The sequence below is a fragment of the Vipera ursinii genome (assembly GCF_947247035.1).
Source record: "Vipera ursinii genome assembly, chromosome: 12".
In the NCBI taxonomy this organism is placed as follows: domain Eukaryota; kingdom Metazoa; phylum Chordata; class Lepidosauria; order Squamata; family Viperidae; genus Vipera; species Vipera ursinii.
In genome coordinates, this window is record NC_139525.1 from 15267182 (window position 1) to 15289735 (window position 22554).

The window sequence follows — 22554 nt, forward strand, 5'->3', positions numbered from 1 at the left end:
CAGAGTTCACGGGTTGCATTCCTCACGTTGACTGGAAGCAAACTGAATACCGGGAGATTTCTGCAGCTTTTATTCCTAGTCTCTCTGAGAGCAGGCCACAGAATTCATTTTGAATGCGTGCCAGCGTGCCCACAGTAAAAGATGACCATAAAGGTTATCTTGTCTTATCTCCCCGTCCCCCCATCAATGCATTTCCATAGCGGAGGGGTCTCCGCTGAGTTGGGAGTGGGGGAACGAAGGGAGGCTCAGCCAATCTCAATGTATGCATGGTTGTACTTTGACAATAAAGGTTCATTCATTCAAACATGGCAACTTTGAAGACTTGCGGACTTCAACTCCCAGAATTCCCTAGCCAGCTTCTGGACTTTTGTGTTCAAGACAGAAACAAATATGAACTTTTGAAAACAGGGTTTTGCTGGTTAATATAATTTGCTGTTACAGAAATGGCTAGTATTTTTTAAATTAATAACAAGTTTGTACTTTATTCCACTAAAAAAGCCTTGGAAGTAGACTCTTTTTGGCATTCCTCTTGTACTATACTTCTGTTGCCTGTTTTTTCCCTTGCCTATTTTCCTCTCATCTTTATTTCATTTGTATCTTATATTATGATAACTTTAATACAGTTCTTTTAAAAAAGGAGAAAAGGGCAGTTTGTAAAATAACATTATGTATGAAGCCCAGTCACTGTGGTTGATGTAGCAAATCATCACTATATAAAATGATGATTCATGATGTAGGATGTAGGAATTCAGTCTGTTACTTTAACAGAATCTTTCCCTGTCTAACGCAACTTCTGAAATAACGGTATGTGGAGGTTTCCCAAAGGGTTCAAAATTGTGGCCATTAAAAAAATAACAGGGAGGATTAGTTATCTCTCAGGCCAGCTTAGGCTGTGTTGATAGTATTGGAGGGCTGTCTCTTATCTGTGAAAATGAAATATTATTTTTAAGGAATAGCCGCAGGTAAGCTGAAAAGGGGACTGGAGCTGCAATCAATTTCAACTGAAGTGTCGAACATTTTCTTAAGATGTTTTGACCAAGATAGAAGAATGCCTCCTTAAGTAACACCAGCTGCCTGCAATTAGTGCAGGTTCGCGTCCCACCAGGCTCAAGGTTGACTCAGCCTTCCATCCTTCCGAGGTAGGTAAAATGAGGACCCAGATTGTTGGGGGCAATTAAGCTGACTTTGTAATAATGCCGCTTGGGGAGGGTGTGAAAGCCCTAATAAGCAGGCATACACATAGAATGAAGGCTACTGCTAAGCTTGTAAGCCGCCCTGAGTCTTCGGAGAAGGGCGGGATATAAATGGAATTAAAATAAAATAAATAAATAAATAAATAATTCAATGGCTCCTTCACACAACTTGCATTTCACTGATTAGCAATATACAATGGTGGTGCTTGCATAGCAGGCTAAGTCTAAACAAATATTTTTACGAGGGATTAACGTGATGGGTTTGATTGTTTCTGTTTGGGGAATTCTGGGAGTTGAAGCCCGCAAGTCTTAAAAGTTGCCATGTTTGGAGAGCCTTGCCATAGCGCAGGAGTCTTCAAACTTGGCCCTTTTATGACTTGTGGACTTCAACTCCCAGAATTCCTCAGCCAGCTTTGCTGGCTGAGGAATTCTGGGAGTTGAAGTCCACAAGTCATAAAAGGGCCAGGTTTGAAGACCCCTGGCCATAGCGGATCGTGGAAGGGAGCGCAGTTCGCGGGTCCCCCCGGTAGGAGGCGGGCAAGAGCTCCAAGTGCCGGGCCCCCGTTCCAGCGCTCCGCCGGGGAAGGGCAGCTGCCCTCACGCAAGATGGCGCCCGAAGCGCCGCCTCCACGGCGTCTCGCGAGGCTTCGCGGGATCCGGACGTGGAAGAGGCCGCCGGCTTCGGCAATGGAGTACATCACGACGCCCAAGGTGAGGCGGGAGGGGGGGGGAACCTGCGCTCCGGTCTCTGGGCATGTGCAGAGCGCCCGTCCGCTGCCCCGCGCGCTCCCCAAGGGCTGCGTTCCCACGTGCTGAGCGGGGCTGGGCTCGCCCGAGGGGAAGGCGGGAGGCGAGGGGCTGCGGAGCCCGAGGGAGGGCGGTTCCCACGTGGGGCTGACCCGCGACACGCGTCGAGCTCGCCCCACGCGCGTCACGACCCCGACGAGGAAGGAGCGCGCGGGGTGGTGTGAATGCAGCGTGGCTGAGCGACGGGGTTGCCGACTGGCTTACTGATTAGATCGGTTTATGCAGCGTTGCCCTTCTTGCAGCGCTGAATCCGCAGGAGCCGCCTTGAGCCATTCATACAGATACTGTGTGTGGATACGTTTATTTTTATTTATGGTACAAATCCATATATATATATATATATATATATATATATATATATATATATATATATATATATATATATATATATATATATATATATATTTATGGGTGTGCGTGTGTGCATGTATGCATAAATGTGTCCGTATCTATGTGTATATATACGATTTGTTTTTTTCATATACATAGTTATGCATAGGTATAAATAAATCTTGCATCTATATTGGTATATAGTTTACATTTATGATATTTTTTATAAAATGTGATTTATGTTTATATATACGGATACATATGATTATCCAATTATACATTTACAAAACATTTAAATGCATTTGTAGGAGATACAGCACTGTATATCCTTGTGGAAAAGGATAAGAACAGAATAATAATTATAATAAGATATTTTGTAATTTATTATTATTCAAGCCCACCAAAGTAAAAACAAGGGCCGGATTGTAGTGCTGGCCTGGCATCCAAGACCACCCCCATCCCCATATCCCAGGGCTGGAGCCGGCAGTGCCAGCACAGCAGAGAAGACCCATGTTGCTTCCAAAGGCAGGACCACCAGCTTGATTTGGATGGGGATGATGGGTACGCCAATCCAGCATCTCCAGAGGGCACCCAGTTGGAGAAGGCCTCTGTTAATGTTGCTGTTTTCAGGGACAGTTGCTTCCAAGCTGGTGGGAGAAGGAAGGTGGGGTCCCTTTCCCAAGCCTCTGTTCTCACAACCCTCTGAAACATACACTCGTCTCAGTGTGTCTTGTGGACCCATGTGCTCTGGTGCCAGCCCTTTAATAGAACAAATTGGTTCTGCTCATTGGTGGTACGTGTGTGGTGCTAAAAGAGCCATCTGAAGCAGAATGGGGAGCTGGATTTTGGATCCTGGGATAAAGGATACATTTCACATCGCAGGACTAAGGGTCTTCTGAACATGCGTAGAAGACATTTTCTTTGGTTACATCTGGCTTTACTGCTGAAAAGAGGTGCCAAGGCAGACACGAGCATGGCTTCTCCACAATTGTGATTCCATTCCTTTTCTTCCCAAAATTCAAGATTGGGCTAGAGTAGAGTAGAGTAGAGTAGAGTAGAGTAGAGTAGAGTAGACCAGACCTTGGAGGTCTTCTAGTCCAGCCCCCTGCTCAAGCAGGAGTACCTATACCATCTCAGACAAGTGTCTGTCCAGTCTCTTCTTACAAACCTCCAGTGATGGAGCACCCACAACGTCTAAAGGCAAAGCCGTTCCACTGGTTGATTGTCCACACTGTCAGGAAGTTTCTCCTTAATTCCAGGTTGCTTCTCTCTCTGTTCAGTTTCCAACCATTGTATACAAGTACTTTCAACTTGTCTCCCATTTAAACTCAGAAATGCTTAATTTCTTAGTTGTAGCTTTGGCTTTGTCTCCTGGCAACCTGTTGGCATCTACTCTTCCTCTTATGACTTTATTTTACAATCTTACTGTTTTTATTGTTACTGTATTTTATGCTGCGTTACATCTTCCGCTCTGCGGTTACAACAAATCATCTTAATAGGTAGCCCTTGACTTAACAGCCATCCGTTTAGCAATTGTTCAAAATTACAACAGCACTGGAAAACAAGTGACTGACAACCACACTTAACAAGGGTCACAGCCTCTCCGTGGTCATGTGATCAAAATTTGGGCGCTAGGCAACCGGGATGTATTGATGATGATTGCTGGATCCTGAGAAGGTTCATTTGCAAGCTGCCTACCAGCAAAGTCAATGGGGGAAGAAGATGGATTTGCTTAACAACTGCTTGATTCACTTAACAACTGCAGTGATTTCTTTAACAATTACAGCTGCTGGAACTACAAATGCTGGAATGGTTCAGAGGTCTCCTGCTTGATCAGGGGGTTGGACTAGAAGACCTCTAAGGTCCTTTCCGACTCTGTTTTTCTGTTATTATGATTTACTTTTTTATTATAAAGGTTTTTATTGAATTTTGTAAGGTTGGGGCAGGGGAAGGACCAGGGTAGGGATTAAGGTTCGGGGTGGGGTTAGGATCAGGATTGGGGTTGGGACGGGGTTGGGAACAACATTGGGGTTGCCCCCCAGTAACATTTTCAAGCTTTAGCAAACAGACTATTGTCCGGGTTCATATGTTCAGTTAACGCTAATTAATATAATAGTAAATAGCTGTAATGTATATTTTATTTATTTATTTTAATTCCATTTATATCCCGCCCTTCTCCGAAGACTCAGGGCGGCTTACAAGCTTAGCAGTAGCCTTCATTCTATGTATATGCCTGCTTATTAGGGCTTTCACACACACACACCCAAGCGGCATTATTACAAAGTCAGCTTAATTGCCCCCAACAATCTGGGTCCTCATATGCTAAACGATAATCATAAATGGTATCAGTTGGTCAATACATATCATTCTCCTTACTAGTATATATTCAAAATAACATATCACATTCATTTCTCGCTAGTTCGTTTTCCTAACCATTGGTAAAATTTATCCCGTGTTTTAAAATAAATTGAATCCTCTTTCTCTTTGTTATTATGATTTACTTAACAGCTTCAGTGATTCTTTTAACATCTGTGGGGAAACCGGTTGTAAAGTTGGGCATGATTGGCTTGACAGCTGCCTTGTTTATCAATGGAAATTCAAATCACAGTTGTACCTGTACTTGTCCCCATCTCCACCAACCTTTTGCTCTGCTCTGCACTGCACAAGGTGGAGCTTTTTGTATCTCTAGCTCCAGGGTGTGATTATTATTATTTTTCTCAATTCAAACAGCCGGGAAATAAGTACTAGAATGTATAGGATCCTTAGAAGGCTTTGGGAGCACGTGCAGAGTGCATCCTTTGGGGCTCTAATTAGAGCCACGGTATTAAAATTCCTTTGCAAACCTCTTTGTTTGCCTGCTGAAAGGAAGATTATTTTTACCCATCCAGATTATTGCTTTGAGCAGCTGGCCATGTCAGTAGCCCAGTGAGTGTTTCCAGCAATAAAATTGTTCCCATTAAATGTGCTGCTGGGAAGCTGGACAACCCTTAGAAGAGGCTCTGCTGAAGTTTCCAAACTGCATAAAAGGGTCGGGAAGATAATTGGTTTATTTTATGAGGCCGCAAACTTGTTTTCAGGGATGTTTGGAAGCAGCAGGCCTTCCAAAGGATCCCAAAGCATGTAAAATTGCACTTCCTATCTGTTTTAGATGGAGTTCATAATGAGAAGATTGCTTTCAAAATTGTTCCGGTGGCACTTCTCGGCTTGGGGTTGGGGGGCTTGGATTCTTCAGGTGCACTGAAAGTTCATGGTTTCAAGAAAACCATAAAATATAAAAAACAGAAATGCAAAGAGAAACGAAGATAGGGAAGGAGAAGCGAAAGAGGAAAACTAATTCAGGAGAGAAGCAGCCTAGAACTAAGGAGAAACTTCCTAACAGTGAGAACAATTAATTAGTGGAACGAATTGCTTCCAGACGTTGTGGGCGCTCCATCACTGGAGGCTTTTAAGAAAAGACTGGACAGTCACTTGTCTGAGATGGTATAGGTCAGTGATGGCAAACCTTTTAGAGACCGAGTATTTATTTGTTTATTTTATTTATTTTATTACATTTATATACCGCCCTTTCCCGAAGGACTCAGGGCGGTTTACAGGGTGATTAAAAAACCAAGATACAAAAGTTAAAAACAAATTTTAAAAAAATTATATTTGTCCCTACATAAATAAAACCCCAGTTAAAATAAGATTAATCCTCAGCCTGGGCCAGAGAGCTCGAAGAGCCAGAACCCACTTACATATCATCCGGTGCTGGATGGGCGTGGCCCTTTGGGTGGGTGTGGCCAATTGGTGGGCATGGCCCATTGGGTGGGCGTGGTTGCAGTGGTAACGACAGACTGGGTGGGGCTAAAAAGTTAAATCAATTCCAACTTTGCGAGAACTTCCCACCCCCCACGAGAAGTTGAAATTGATTGATTGAACCTTTTTTTTTTTTGCACATGGCAGCAGAGGCCTAAAGCGAAAAGATTTTATAAATACCCAGCTGAAAGCCTAGGACTGGGGTGACGGCGTGTGTGTCCACAGAGAGGGCTCTGCGTGCCACCTGTGGCATCCGTGCCATAGGTTCGCTACCACGGGTATAGGTTCTCCTGCTTGAGCGGGGGGCTGGACTAGAAGACCTACAAGTTCTCTTCCAACTCTGTTATTCTGTATAGGGTAAAAAGGAAAACAAAAAAGCATTGACTTCCGATTCCTTTTGGCTCAGTAGAATAAGGTAATAACATACAACCTCAGCTTTTTACTTTTACGTAATATTTTATAACAACAAACCTATCTAATCAGCAAAACCCAAAATCAAGCGCAAAGTCCCAAAGCAGTTTCCAAGTAGAAACAACAATTGTATTCTTTTCTTTAATCAAAGCTTGTAAGCCGCCCTGAGTCTTCGGAGAAGGGCGGGATATAAATGGAATTAAAATAAAATAAATAAATTTAGCCACCTCTGCTAACTCCCATCGATTCTGGAGCCACTTGTCCGTTGTGGAAATCAAAGTATCTTTCCAGCATTGAAAGCTTACCTACCCCAGACCCATTTCCTTCAATTATTGCTCCCTCCCATTTCCCTAAAGTGAGAAAATGGAAAGAACTCAGTATTTCTAACCCCATCCAATTTCTTTCCTGTTGGAAAAAAGGAAGTCGTAGGAAAGCCAGTAACTTATTTCCCCCCCTTTTTTTTGTAAGAACAGTGTCCGGAAATGTAGAGGTCTAAGTTTCTGTTGCCTCTCTCGTTACACGGAGATAAATCTTGTGACACTCCTGAAAAATGCCAAATGGGGAAGGAAGGGTGGGGGGGAGAGATGGCTTGTAAATGACCTGGAATAGAGACAAATGCATATTTTAAATTTAGAGGCAGAAAACCTGTGTTGGGTTGCAACAGCTGCCCTTTGTCTCTCAGCTAGTGCCTAGGTCTTTTTTCCCCTTGCACTGAAAAAAGTTACAGGGCAGTTCTTGCAAGTAAGATCCTGACACAGCTTGGTGGTTAGTTTTCAAAGATCCTGGCTAGTGGGAGATAAAGATTGCCAGAAAGGGCTCCAAGAATCTGTAGGAGCTGTGATGTTGCATTGTGGTCAGATTTTGGTTCAAAGGTAACTAACTCATTACTTAACAGCAAAAATGTTGGACTGGTGGGACTTTTAAACCTCAGTGGTTGCTTAAATCCCATTTTCTTGTGAGAGCTGGCTCTGCTGAGGCTAAATTGCTCAGTGCTGTAGTTTGGCCAGGTCTCCTCTTGAAAGAGGCAACGTTGAAAGTTTTTGCACTTATGCTGAAGCTTTAGGGCAGAGGTGACCAACCTTTGGGGTACCAGGGACTGGTTACTTGGAGAGACGTTTTTCTGCGGACCGGAGAGTGTGTGGTTTTGTGTGCTGCCTGCATCCTATGGATGGGGCTTTGCTTGTTTGGGCCGACCGATTGCTGGCATGCCACGGCCCGGTACCGGTCCACGGACCGTGGGTTAGGGACTCCTGCTTTAGGGGCCTTTGGTGGCACTGACAGTAATCGGAAGAAGGACTTTTGCTAAAATAAAATGAAATGTCCGAACAGGAATGATTGACTGGATTGGGATTAAGGGCTCCGTCTGGCTTAGACACCAAAGCTAGTTGCAAGTCCTCGATCTACAACCATAAAAGCCTGGAATTACCATCATAACTCATGGTGGTTATTCACCAGACCCAACTGTACAACAGTTTTTGTGATGGTCATTAAATGAACACCGTAGATATTAAGCAAACCCATTGTACTGTTATTCTGTGTTCCGCGATGGGGTGCTAAATGTGGAATGTGGGGTGAATCCAATATATGGAATATCCGGTCCAAACAGCATCAAGTGCCTAATATGATAGAAGGTTTTGCATCTCATAGAAAGAGTGAGAAATAGTTGCACGAGAAATATTGGGTGATTGAAGGGTGATTCCAATGAATGAGGACAGGGGTAGGCAACCTTGGCTCCTTTATGACTGGTGGACTTCAACTCCCAGAATTCCTGAGCCAGCCATGCTGAGGGGAAAGGGAGAGGTTTCCAAGCTGAGCCATGTTGGCTCAGGAATTCTGGGAGTTGAAGTCCACGAGTCATAAAAGAGCCAAGGTTGCCTACCCCTGTATAGGAGATTATCCCACCGTGCTTTATCTATCATAGGAGCTGCTTTACCTGAGTTTTTATACAGGTGCTGCTCAACTTACGATCGTAACAAGAGCCTGCCCATTATGGTGGTAAGTTGTGTCAGTTGTAAAAAGGGACACCCACGTGAACAACCCTATTTTATGACCTTTTTTTGCAGCGGTCGTTAAGTAAATATGATGGCCGTAAAGTGACCACCATGGTTGAATGACCACCGTGGTCCTTAAGCAAACCAGTTGTTTGCTAATGGGCCGCTTTTTGCCGAAAACAGGAAGCAAATTCAGGGTTCGGGCAAAGCGTCCTAAAACAGGGTCTTGTGATTTTGGGACAGTGCAAATGGCCATAAAGGCAGGCCGGGTTGCCGAATACCCGAAATGCAGTCACACGACCGCACAGGTGTGTGTGTGGGGGGGCTGCCCAGTCTTTGTCCTAAGTATCCCCCCCAGGTAGGTCTGTCAGAAATTTGAACAGTCTCTAAATGACCCAGTCATAAGTCAAGGGCCACCTATAACCAACAGTGGGATCCAACCGGTTCGCACCACTTCAGCAGAACCGGTAGCTCCTTTTTTGTTGCCCAGGCCCAGGACGGACGTCCGGAAGCGGCATCCACACAAAGAACCGGTTGTTTCCCCTATTTGAATCCTGCCACTGCCTATAATCTGAGGGAACACCTGCTGCCGGCATCAAGTTCCCTTCGTCCAGTGCGCTCCCACAGGGAGGGTCTTCTCAGGGTGCCGCCGGTAAGAGATTGCCAGCGGGTAACACCCAGGGATAGGGCCTTCTCAGTGGGGGCACCTGCCCTTTGGAACCAGCTGCCAATGGAGCTGAGGACTGCCCCTGACCTCCCTTCATTCCGCCGGGGCCTGAAGACCTGGCTCTTCGAGCTCTCTGGCCCAGGCTGAGGATTAATCTTATTTTAACTGGGGTTTTATTTATGCAGGGACAAATATATTTTTTTTAAAATTTGTTTCTAACTTTTGTATCTTGGTTTTTTAATCACCCTGTAAACCGCCCTGAGTCCTTCGGGAAAGGGCGGTATATAAATGTAATAAAATAAAAATAAATAAATAAATAAATGTGTTAGAACTCTGTACAGCAATTTCTGAAATATCGGGTGATAGCTTTCTTATTTCTCCATTTCCTTTCCGAAGTAAGTTTGGAGCATGCATGCAGTGGTCCAGGGCATGTCCATGCTTTTGTACAGGGTCCTCTGTTCCACCCGCCGTGACACGCTTAGCATCTAGGGTGAGTTTTTTTTTTTGTTGTTGTTCCTTGACTTCATCCTTACCTGGTCAAGGGTTGGGCTGCCCTGTCTATCCCAACAGCTTCCTTTTGTTTCTTATTTGGTCATGCTCACTCTCATGGTTCCGATGAATAAGACAAATCAAACAAAATGCAGGCATATTATTTATCTAAAAAGTCTGAGTAATGAAACGAAACATCAGCACTCATGGAGGGATGCCAGAATCTGAAATCTCCTCTCCCCCCAAACCCATCGTAACACACACACAATCCCTGCCCTTATCTACACGTCATAAATCACATTATCCAATTAGTTTCACATATGAGGTCTCTCCTCCCATTCCGTACTTGGGTTTCTTATCTTCTCAAAATAGTCGTTAGAAAATTCCCTCCCTACAAGATTCAAAGTGAAGCAGTTCAAACAAAAGGCTGTCTCTTATATTGTCAGCGCAAAAAAACCTGTCAATGTTTGCAGCATTGACATCCGGCCCCCCTTACAAAAAGAACAGGTCCCGTAATGTGAACAAACACAAGTTAGGAGCTGACGCTTGGTTTGTTGGGGTGTTTCTCACAAAACTGTTTGATAAGCCTGTCAGCTTTCACATCGCTAGACTTCACCCAAATGGCTTCAGACCATTGTACTAGGTGCTACAATATTCCCTTAAAGATTCTAGTGTCAAGGATACGTTTCACTTCATAATGGGTCTGACCCGCTACTATGAGGGGTCCACGAACTCCCCCACTTGGAATGTTCTTTGGGGAGGCCTCTTTTTATCAGCTTGCAAACATTGACACTCACCTGTTGAATTCCCTGCTCCTCCAAGGAATGGTTAAAAGACCTAAGTGCAGGTAGTCCTTGACTTACAACAGCTCATTTAGTGACTGCTCAAAGTTAGCACAGCACTGGAAAAAAGGGACTCTATGATTGTTTTCATACTTCGGCATCCCCACGGTCCCTGTGATCAAAATTCAGCTGCTCAGCAAAGTGACCCATGTTTATGACAGTTGCAGCGTTCCGGGGTCATGGGAATCCCCTTTTATGATCTTCCGACAAGCAAAGTCGGCAGGGGGGGGGAAAGCCAGGTTAGCAACCCTGGAACTAATTTAAACAGCTGGAGTGATCCACTTAACAATTGCGATCAGAAAAGCCGTTAAGTGGGGCAAAATTCACTTGACGATTGTCTTGCTTAGCCACAGAAATTTTGGGCTCATTTTTGTGGTTGTAAGTTGAGGACTACCTTTATGTTTAGATGGCAGGAGAGAAGGTCGGGAGGAGATACGATGGTCTTCTTCAACTACCTGGAGGGCTGTCACGTTCAGACGCCCCAGAGAGTTAAGAGTCGGATGGAAGTTCCAAGGATGTAGATACAGATTTGACACAAGGGAGAACCTCTTGACAGAGCAAGAGCTGTCCATCAGTGGAATGGGTTACCATGGAGAGCAGAAGTCAACTTGGCAACTTTAAGACTTGTGGACTTCGGCGCCCGGAATTCCCCAGCCAACTCCCATTTTCGGAGTTGAAGTCCAGAAGTCTTAAACGTCTATGGCAGGGGTAGGCAACCCCAGCTCTTTTATGACTCATGGACATCAACTCCCAGAATTCCTGAGCCAGCTGGCTCAGGAATTCTGGGAGTTGAAGTCCATGAGTCATAAAAGAGCCGAGGTTGCCTACGCCTAGTCTATGGAGACGCAGGTCATGGCTGTCCCAAAGGTGCTTTTTCATGAGGCAGCTGGACTCTCTTGTTTTTCTTTGAAGACGTTTCGCTTCCAAGAAGCTTCTTCAGTCCAGAGGTCATGAAAAAGCACCATTGGGACACAAGTCTCAAAGTTTGGAGATCCCTGGTATAGAACAACAACCCATTGTTGTTTTTTTCCTTCACTGGAGAATTTTCCCCTTCACTGGAGATTGATTGAAGCTTCCCGGACGAGAAGCGAAATGTTTTCCAAGGAAAAAAACAACAACCCACAAGAAAGTCCAGTTGCCTTCTGGAATAATGAAGACCTGGATGATTGGCAATCTCCATAGACCAGGTCCCTTAGACCAGGGGTCTCCAGCCCACCCACCCCCAGGCTGCAGCCACAAGCCGGGCCACCCAAGCGACGGGCGAGTGCTCTCACGCATGCAGCTCGACTTGCGTTGGCAGAAACGGAGCTGCATGTGCTTGCCCGCTGTGTGGGCGGAACCATCCACCCTCTCTCCCCTCCCCCAATCGGTTTGCAAAGCCAGAAAGGTTGGGCACCCCTGCCTTAGACTTTAGGATTCTTGAATCTGTGCTCGTTGGTGCAGGGATGGGAATCCTGTGTCCCTCCAGATCTGGCTGGACGACAAGTCCCAATCCCAACCCCTCTTGCCCCAGGTGGCTGAGTTGCTGAGACTTTGGTCTCATCATCTGGAGAACTTCCATTTCCTCGTAACTAGTTTGCTGGCTTCTCAAGCACCGTCAGCAAAAACCAGGTAGTACAGCGTGGATTACGAAGATGAGCACTGTAGACTAAGGAGGTAGGATATATTTGATTGGGTGCTTAGGGGCAGAAATTTATTTCCGGAGCCAAAAGTGACCTCCCTGTTGTCTCATAAGTACTCGTTCTGGATTTTATGCCTCCAGCTTCTCTGGTTGAAATCGTGTGAAGTGAGGCAAAACGAGGAGCCCTATAATTATTTTTTTCCCTTGACAGAAAGTCATTCTTCTTGCAAACCCCGCCATCATCTTGGCCCCTGATTCTCACCCCTGCAGGCAGAACTCCTTGTTCTCAAGTTGGCTGAATAGCTGAACCTCATGCCAAAAACTTGTAGTGGGGGGTTGTTGTTGTTAGTTGCGAAGTCATGTCTGACGCATCGCGAGCCCATGGACAATGTTCCTCCAGGCCTTCCTGTCCTCTACCATCTTCTGGAGTCCATTTAGGCTCACGCCTATGGCTTCAGTGACTCCATCCAGCCACCTCATTCTCCATCGTCCCCTTCTTCTCTTGCCCTCCACCTTTCCCAGCATTAGGCTCTTCTCCAGTGAGTCCTTCCTTCTCATTAGGTGGCCAAAGTATTTGAGTTTCCGCTTCAGGATCTGGCCTTCTAAAGAGCAGTCAGGGTGGATCTCCTCTAGGACTGACCGGTTTGATGGGGGGTACATGAAGCCTAATTCCCAATTATAAAAGGTTCCTTTCTTAAGTCGCCTAGAAATGATTTTTCTTTATGATGGGCAACCCAGTGTGCGAAGATTACAACTTTGACCTTGATTGGCATCCCATCGCAGCACGATGAGGCGCTGGGCTTAATTAGAAGAAGGATACCATTTTTTCCATCTCTTCAGTAATTACTCACTTCCTTGCTGGTGCAAAGATGGAGAGCCGCACAGTGATGCAAAAGCTTTCCATGCTGGGTGACTGATCTGGTGCATTCAGCCTTTTTTAGACATGTTCTAATTGGTTTGTTCTTTTCTGCTTTCTTTTCTCCTTTTTTTTTCTTCTCCTCTCTGCCCTACAGGTAGAAAATGTCAAGTTGCTAGATCGTTATACCAACAAGAAAGCAGCAAACGGGACACTGTATTTGACGGCTACTCATCTGATCTATGTGGACACCTCAACTGAAGTTCGAAAAGAGACATGGGTAAGGTTGGAATATAGCAATTTTCCAGACCGCTGAGAACCGAACGGTTCTTGTCTCCAGAAACCTAAGCTCATTTCCACTTTTTTTTTTTAGTTAGAGGTAGTCCTTGACTTACGGCTGGCCGCTTAGCAACAGTTAAATTGCTAAGTTACAACAGACCCAGCTGAAAAGGAGTAGTACTTCCGAAGTTCTGACAGCTGCCCCTCCTGACAGTCCCATGAACACAGCACCTGACCCACATTTAGAGCTGGGCTCATGTGATCGTTATTTACAATGCTTTGGCTGAAAACGGGTGTTTACTTCAGGGTTTTTTTGCAAAAATGCCCCATAGCAAGCAGTGGATTCCCTTAAAAGTCGTGGTGTTTGCTATGTGACCGCGATGTTCCCTTAGCGATCACTGCCAAAAATCAGGTCTGGTTATGTGCTGATTGCCACAGCTTATGGCCGTAATGGGCAGGTTTCATTATAGTTGTAAGTTGAGAACTAGCTGTGATGGACTTAATCTAAACGGTCTGGTTCAGGGGTCCTCCAACTTGGCTCTTTTATGACTTGTGGACTTCGACTCCCAGAATTCTTCAGCCAGCGGGCACGCTGCCTGAGGAATTCTGGAAGTCGAAGACCACAAGTCATAAAAAGGCCAAGTTTGAAGAGCCCTGGTCCGGTTAGTCCCTAACGAGCTGCCTTGTAGATGCTGAAGACTGCAAATCCCAGCATTAACCAGGTTGTAGATGGCTGTGTTTGGTGAGTGGCTCATAAGCAACATTTGAACATGAGATTCTTGATGGATCAGACCAACCAAAATCAACAGTCAACAGACTATGAAGACCCTGAAAATCTATAGCTCGGTTTTCAGCACGTTGTGTTTGGAAATAGATTCTGTAGAGCAGTGGTTCTCAACCTGTGGTCTGAGGACCCTGGGGGGTGGGGGACGATGTCACAGGGGTCCGCAAAGGCTTGAAGAAATGTTGTGATTTAAATCCTAAGTCTTGGAGGTCCATGGCCATGGTCTGTGGCCACAAAAGGTATTTAAAGGGTCTCCCTAGTGAAGAAAAAGTTGAGAACCACTGCTATAGACCTGTTATTAAATGTTTGAGCCTGCATATCACTTTTTTTTTTAGAAATGGCTATCAGTTAAGACTATCAGTGTCAGCCCTTTGAGGTAAACCAGATTGAGAAACCAAAGTTATGAATGCTAATACTATTTTTATTATATGGTTAGTTTAACTGACTCTTGCAAGTCTGAATCCACGCCCTTCCCTTATCTTTGAGAGGACTAAAGAAGATCAAGCATGAGATGCTTTCTTAAATTACATTTCTGTCTCAACTCACCTCACCTCAAATTTCTTTTATCTGACTGTTGTCTTGGGGGCAGCTCTTCTTCCTGCTCCTCCAGGTCATTCCTATAGCCCATTACAGTCCAATACAGTGCTTCCCATACCTGGGTTGTTGTTAGCTGCGAAGTCGTGTCCGACCCATCGCAACCCTATGGACAACGTTCCTCCAGGCCTTCCTGTCCTCTACCATCTTCTGGAGTCCATTTAAGCTCACGCCTACTGCTTCAGTGACTCCATCCAGCCACCACATTCTCTGTCGTCCCTTCCTTCTCTTGCCCTCAATCTTTTCCAGCATTAGGCTCTTCTCCAGTGAGTCCTTCCTTCCCATTAGGTGGCCAAAGTATTTGAGTTTCAGCTTCAGGATCTGGCCTTCTAAAGAGCAGTCAGGGTTGATCTCCTCTAGGACTGACCGGTTTGATCGCCTTGCAGTCCAAGGGACTCGCAGGAGTCTTCTCCGGCACCATAGTTCAAAGGCCTCAATTCTTTGGCGCTCAGCGTTTCTTATGGTCCAACTTTCACTGCCATACATTGCAACTGGGAAGACCATAGCCTTGACTATACGCACTTTTGTTGACAGGGTGATGTCTCTGCTTTTTAGTGTGCTGTCTAGATTTGCCATGGCTTTCCTCCCCAGGAGCAAGCGTCTTTTAATTTCTTGGCTACAGTCCCCATCTGCAGTGATCTTGGAGCCCAGGAAAATAAAATCTGTCACTACCTCCATTTCTTCCCCATCTATTTGCCAGGAATTGAGAGGGCCAGATGCCATGATCTTGGTTTTCTTAATGTTTAGTTTCAACCCAACTTTTGCACTCTCCTTCTTCACCCGCAACAAGAGGCTCTTTAGTTCCTCTTCACTTTCTGCCATTAGAGTGGTATCATCTGCATCTCTTAGGTTGTTGATCTTCATACCTGGGTAAATTCCCCAAAATCGGATAAAAGTGACTTTTCTTTGGATGGCAACACGCAAACCCATTAACGGTTTTGCAGAGCTAATGGTTACACAGAAGTCAAGCAATCAGTGCAAAATGTTATTTTAAGAAAAGAGGATTGGAATCTTGCTGGTTAGCAATTCACAATGAACGTTCTGCAGTAGCTGAAGGGGCTGTGATGCCGTTATTGCCATTTTCCAAGCACCCACCTGGGTTAACTGTGGATTTCCCACTCTTGCCTTCACAAAGAGCACAAAATGAAACTGCTTGGGAAACAGTTTGAAAAGCATTGTTCTAATGCATTGGATTTGTGCTTTGGAAAGCGCACACATATTTTAAAAAATTGCAAACTGGCCGGCGGGCCAGTGCGTTTGAAACCCCTCTCTCCAACTGAATCCAAAGCATCACACAACTCAAAGGTGTCCCAAAAAAAGGGGGTTAAAAAAAGTGAGAAGAAGAAATGGCAGAACCTGGGGGCAGAGTTAAAAAAAGGGATCAGCCTAGAATTCCTACAAAGTCACAAGCAGACTCATTCCAACCTCCCTTGAATTGGGTTGACCCTCATCTAACTCCAAGCAGCTGCTCACCATTTCTTGAGAATATTGCTGTACCTAGGCGTGAGGAGCAGTAAATCTATTTAACTGGACTTCCACAGGTGGACCTAAGTCTTTTGCGCCTGAGGATGAGAGCGCAAACAAAGCTCTGCCTGTTTATCGTGTGTAATGCACATTAAAAAACAAAACAGACGGAGCTTTGACTGTACCCTGAGGGTCACCATCTTGCCTTTAGGGACCACATTTTGCATGCTCTCCTGTTCCTATCAGTTAACTGAGATCAGAGCCCACATTTTTTAAAGGTTGACCGATGAGTTCAGCGCCCTGCCAAAGTAGCCTTGGCAGGCTGGCTTAAAGGTTCCATCGGCATAGAGGTCACTGTTCGGTCTTCATTTTCATCCCTGCGTGAACCCTGCTGTGCTGAGGTCGTTTAGTGGAAAGGGAAACGTAAAAGCAGCCAAAACGAGGCCTCCTCCCCACTCCGTAAGCAGCATCTGCGCTCTCCTCTTAACGTGGCTGGCCACAAGTTCTCCATTCTTAGCCTTCTACCGCCGAGAAAATCAACTTCTCTAAAATGCCCACGACGGTTAAAAAAAAAAAAAGAAGCCTGCATAAGCCTCATTCAACACATTATCTTCGATTGCACTCCGTCTTAAAAACGGAGCCCTTTGACCGTAGAGCGCAATGCAGGGTCTGTGGGATACGGCAGATCGAGCAGCTTGAATTCACCTAGGAGTGAAAACAGACGGCCAGCCACTTTCATGCCCGTCAAATGCATCGCTTCAGAGTCGCAGAATGCCAGTTAGTGTTGCCTCCTAACAACCATTCATTTAGTGACCGTTCAAAGTTACGAAGGCAACGAAAGAAGTGACCGCTTTTCACACTTAACGACCGTTGCAGCAATCCCGCGGTCCCGTCATCAAAATTCGGATGCTTGGCAACTGGCTCATATTTTTGACGCTTGCAGGGTCCTCTTGGGTCACGTGGTCCCCTTTTGTGGCCTGAGAAGCAAAGTCCGTGGGGAAGCCGGAGTCATTTAACAGCCGTGTTATTATTATTTTTTTATTTTTATTTTAATTCCATTTATATCCCACCCTTCTCCGAAGACTCAGGGCGGCTTACAAGCTTAGCAGTAGCCTTCATTCTATGTATATGCCTGCTTATTAGGGCTTTCTCCCCCCCCCAAGCGGCATTATTACAAAGTCAGCTTAATTGCCCCCAACAATCTGGGTCCTCATTTTACCTACCTCGGAAGGATGGAAGGCTGAGCCAACCTTGAGCCTGGTGGGACTCGAACCTGCACTAATTACAGGCGGCTGGTGTTACTTAAGGAGGCATTAGCCTACTGCTCCACCAAGGCTCTTATTAACCCTAACAGCTGCGGTGTTTCACTTCACCGTGGCAAGCAAAGTTGTCAAATGTGGCCAAATCCACTTTAACAACTGCCTTGCTTAGCAACAAAAGTTTTGGGCTTAATTGTGGTCATATGTTGAGGACCACCTCCACTGACTTGCTATTTTTAGCCACAGGAAGGTTCGTAGTTGACCCCCACCCACACACCTTTGCTTTTCGTCAAGGCTGGAAGGCCAGCCTTAATGGTGCGACGGACGTTGCCTCAAAACTTGCCAACGAGTCCGTGGAGAGAGAAGGTTTGGAGTGCAAACTTGGAAGATTAAGGAAGCAGACTGTGGGAACCAAGGTCAATCGCCAGGAGTCTGGCCAGATCTAGAAGTGCTTTCTCACAACAATAGCTTGCAATATTTTGATTGGGCAACGTGACCTGACACGGAAAGAGGAGGAAGAAATCAATGCTTTTACTATAGTGACCTGGGTGGGGTCTGGTCAGAGCTGGTTTTACCTTCATATGTGCCAATAGGGCGTACTCAGTAAAGTTTTGCATTTCGAGCCTGAAAAGTCGCAGAGGCAGTGGTGAGATTCAGCCGGTTCGCACCCCTTCGGCAGAACCAGTAGCTAATATTTTGTTGCCCAGGCCCAGAATGGACTTCCGGAAGCGGCCATCCACAACAGAACACCGGTTGTTCACGTATATGTACCCCACCACTGCTCAAGAGGTTTGCTTGGTTGGGTTCGCTCGTCGGAACTTGTTTTCTTGTTTTCTTTAGATCCTCCACCACCACATAGCTACCGTGGAGAAGCTACCCCTGAGTGCCTCCGGATGCCAGTTGCAAATCCGTTGCAAGAACTTCCGCGTAGCTTGCTTTCTGATGGTGCAAGAACGAGACTGTCACGAAGTCTATACCTCTTTGCTGAAACTCTCCCAACCAGGTGTGTGTGTGTGTGTGTGGTGCACAGTCCGTTTGCTTCCTGTTCCGGGGCTGTTATGCAGTAGCAGCCTGTTTGTTTTCCCTGACTTTTAAATGCCTCTTTCCCCCGGGGAGCAGCGCTTTTCCCAGACTCTGCTGAAAGGGGTTAGACCCACTTGCTCTGGGTTTTTTGATTCTAGCAAGAGGTTAGCAGGATCCAAGCATTCTTTGTGCTGGATGGTGGGACTTCAGAGCGCTAGGGAGGAAAGCTAGGCACGGGAGAAGGCGGAAGATTAAAGGGCCTTTTATTATTTTATTAATATTTTATTTTATTAATAAAACCTATGGTTAAGGTACCGGCCTAGAAACCAGGAGACTGAGTTCTAGTCACACCTTAGGTGTGAAAGCTGGCTGGGTGATTTGGACCAATCACCAAGAGATTGTGAGTTGTAGTTTCTCCTAGACATGAAAGCCAGTTTGGACCAATCACCAGGAGACGGTGAGTTCTAGTCCTGCCGTAAGTATGAAAGCCAGCTGGGTGACTTTGGACCACTCACTCTGTCTCTCAGCCCAACCCACCTCATAGGGTTGTTGTTAAAGGGAAAATGGGACGAGGAATGAGTTCCGGATATGTTTGCCGCCTTGAATGAATGATAAAATAATAAAGATGAGATAAAAATCTAATAAACTAAATAGATATCACAATGTGAAGGTGTGCAAGTGGTCTTTGATAGGCTGCTACTTCTCTGGGCTTGGCATAAAAGACGGGTGTTGGCCACGGTTAGAGAGCTTGTAAGCTGCAAAGTGAGCCTAAGTTATTTCAGCTTTGATGGCTGTTCCAGGGGTTGGGTTTAATAATCATTTCCACGAACAGCAGTCCAGTCAGTGTTGGGTTTAAGCTGCCCGTTAGATTTTAAATAAAGTCTTATCGTCGTCCCTCTGCAGCCTGGCTCGTGTCCCTTGAGACCCGTCTCTGCCCATCCTTGGATTTTCCCACACGGTATTTTAAATCCTTGAAAACTGCATTTCCAAAACTCTTTTAACTCTGCTCAGTAGGAGAAAAAGGCAGCCTCACGATGCCAGAACAAAAACCAGAAAATCAGTGCTTCATTTTGCATCACCGTCTCTTGTGACTCAAAATGTTTCCTGTGGCCTTTAGCTACCAGAAGCTGCCCATTTTATGCCTGGTTACGTTTGTGTGTGTGTGTGTGTGTGTGTGTGTGTGCGTGCGTGTGTGTGTGTGTTAAGAAATTGCAAACTTCTTGCCTGTCTTAGCAAAGTGTAACCTTTTCTTTTGTCTAGCTCCCATTCCCTCGGTGCCATTCTGATTCAGCTTCTCCAGAAAACTCCCTTGGATCTTTCATCAGCCAAACACCTAATCCCTCATTAATTTCTAGCAGCTGATCGACAGCTGAGGATGATGACCTGCTGGGTACCTGGTCTCCTTCATCCAATTCTTTTTCCTTTAAGAGCTTGCTACTGGGAGAGTTGGCAAAGATGAATTATTGATTACAGTTTTCAGAAGGGACCGGAGAGCTCACCCATCAGAACCCCAAACCTATCACAAGGTTTGATTGCAAGGCCAGAATCCCAGAAGCCATAAAGCCTGGGCATGCTTCCCCTGTCTTGTTCAGTTTTCTAGTCTTATCAACCGGAAACGTATTTTTAAGTCTCTTATTTATTCAAAAAGGATTGCAAAGAGTGTCTCAAAGTCTAATCTAATTGCAACTGAGGTTGCATTAACAGAGGGATAGAATCACGATCACGTGAAAAGTATTAGTACTGCTTTCAAAAGCCTTAGTAAGGCCACCCTTAGAATACTGCATCCAGTTTTGGTCACCAGATGATGCGAAAGATGTCGAGACACCGGAAAGAGTGCAGAGAAGAGCAACCAAGATGATTAGAGGGCTGGAGGCTAAAAGTAATGAAGAACGGTGGCAGGATTTGGGCTTGGCTAGTCTAGAGAGAAGAAGGACTGGGAGTGACATGATAGCAGCGTTCCAGTATTTGGGGGGGCTGCCACAAAGAAGAGGGTTCTCAACTTATTTTCTAAAGCACCTGAGGGCAGGACAAGAAACCATGGAAAGTAATCAAGGAGAGAAGCAAGCTAGAACTAAGAAATTGGAACGGCTTGCCTTCGGAAGTTGTGAGTGCTCCAATCCCTGGAGGCTTTTAAGAAGAGACTGGACAGCCACTTGTCTGAAATGGTATAGGGTTTCTTACTTGGGCATGGGGTTGGATTAGAAGACCTTCAAGTTCCCTTCCAACTTTGTTATTCCGTTCTTTGGTTAGTTCTAAGCAGCAATATCTTTAAACAACTGTGCGTAGACATTTTTATTGGAAGAAAACTAATAACAAAATGTCTGCTTGTAGTTTGATCTGCCGTAGCCGAAAGGGTTCTTGGTGAATTGTTTTGGGGGCTTAGTAACCTTCTAGGTTTATTTTTTTTTTAAATCTGCAGGATACGTTAGATGCAAATTCAGTAAAACACAAATAGAAATGGAATACCTGTAATATCATTGTATGCAGAGGCAGTGGTTAAGATTTAGTCTCAGAGGCCCAAATGGCTGGTTTTTGCCTTTCAAAATTGCTTTGTGTCCTTTAGTGAAACCCGAAGAACTTTACGCCTTCTCTTACAATCCCAAAACGCCTGAAGGCAGCCGAGAAACAGGCTGGAAGTCGATAGATGTCAAAGCAGATTACCTGCGGATGGGCATCGAGAGCAGCTCCTGGGAAATTAGCAACGTCAACAAGGATTACGAGGTGAGCTTGCATCTGCTTTGGGTCTGCTATCTAGGCCAGGTGAGTCTGCAGGTAGTCCTCGACTTACGGACCACAACTGAGAACAGAACTTCATTAAACGAGTCACACCCCATTTTACCGTTTCTTAAGAGCGAATTGTGCAATCCTTAAGCGAGTCCATGATTTTGCTTGTCAGAAACCCCCCCCCCAGGGAAAGTTGCCAACAGCGTTCACGTGACCCATTTGGGGATGCTTCAACCAGCCATCGTGAATGCATTCCGGTTGCCAAGCACTCAAATTGCAGTCACGTGACTGTGGGGAATGCTAGGAAGGCTGTAAGTGTGACGGTTTTAAGTGCCTTTTTCAGCCCCTTTGTAACTGGTTGTTAAACAAAGGGTCGTGAAGTCGAGGACTACCTGTAACGCAGCTCGGCTGAACTGTAAATCTGCAAGAAACGGTTTCGCAAGTGAAGAGACCATCAGTAAATAACTGAAGATAGTTTTCTCCATCTCTTCGTCCTAGATTTGCAGCACCTACTCCCGGGAACTGGTCGTGCCTAAAGGCGCTGCTAGGGCGATGGTCTTGGGAAGCGCGAAGTTTCGAAGCCGCGGTCGGATACCTGTGCTTTCCTACCTCTACAAAGAGAATAACGTTAGTCAACCTGTGTTTTGCGTTCTGTGTGCTTGCTTTTTTTCCTCCCAGCTTACAAGCAGTGAAAGTCACATTGTTTAACAGGGTAAGAAGATAAGAGAAGAGAAGATATAAGATAAGATAAGAGATAAGGTAAGATAAGATAAGGGAAGGGAAGGCAAGATAAGGCAAGGCAAAATAAGATAAGATATAAGATGAGAAGATATAAGAGAAGATATAAGATATAAGAGAAGAGAAGATAAGATAGAGAAGATAAGAGATAAGATAAGGCAAGGCAAGATAAGATATAAAGTATAAGATATAAGAGAACATATAAGATAAGATATAAGATAAGGCAAGGCAAGGCAAGATAAGATATAAGGTATAAGATAAGAGAACATATAAGATAAGATATAAGATAAGGCAAGGCAAGGCAAGATAAGATATATTGTTGCTTTTCTGTGAACACACTAACACACATTAAAAATGAAATTCTGATGCCCTTACACATACAGTACATGCACATAAGATATACAAATGATATAAATACACACACACACACAAAGCCCCTTCCCAGAAGGCAACAAAGAAAACAATCATGCGGAGGATGTGTATCTTCCCAGGACAATCCTGCGGACCCTATTCAAGTATCGCTTCTGTGCCGTGTCCTGGATAGAAGGAAGTGAACTTACAGTAATCTTTTCTGCTGTCCTCACCACTCTCTGCACAGCCTTCCTGTCCGAAACAGTCATACCTCCAAACCACACAACAATACAACACAACAGGATGCTTTCAGTTGTCCCTCTGTGGAAAGGGGTA

The 22554-nt window shown here is 45.2% G+C and overlaps 1 protein-coding gene across 1 annotated transcript in view; it reads left to right on the top strand.

Annotated features, from left to right (window-relative positions):
* The first annotated feature begins 1878 nt into the window (after positions 1 to 1878).
* Positions 1879 to 22554, top strand: part of MTMR8 (myotubularin related protein 8) — a 46017-nt gene continuing 25341 nt past the window's right edge. The window contains exons 1-5 of the mRNA XM_083372322.1: positions 1879 to 1904; positions 13160 to 13282; positions 18223 to 18385; positions 20969 to 21126; positions 21628 to 21756. Coding sequence (XP_083228448.1) covers positions 1881 to 1904; positions 13160 to 13282; positions 18223 to 18385; positions 20969 to 21126; positions 21628 to 21756 — 597 coding nt within the window. The 5' untranslated portion in view covers positions 1879 to 1880. The remainder of the gene's footprint in view (positions 1905 to 13159; positions 13283 to 18222; positions 18386 to 20968; positions 21127 to 21627; positions 21757 to 22554) is intronic.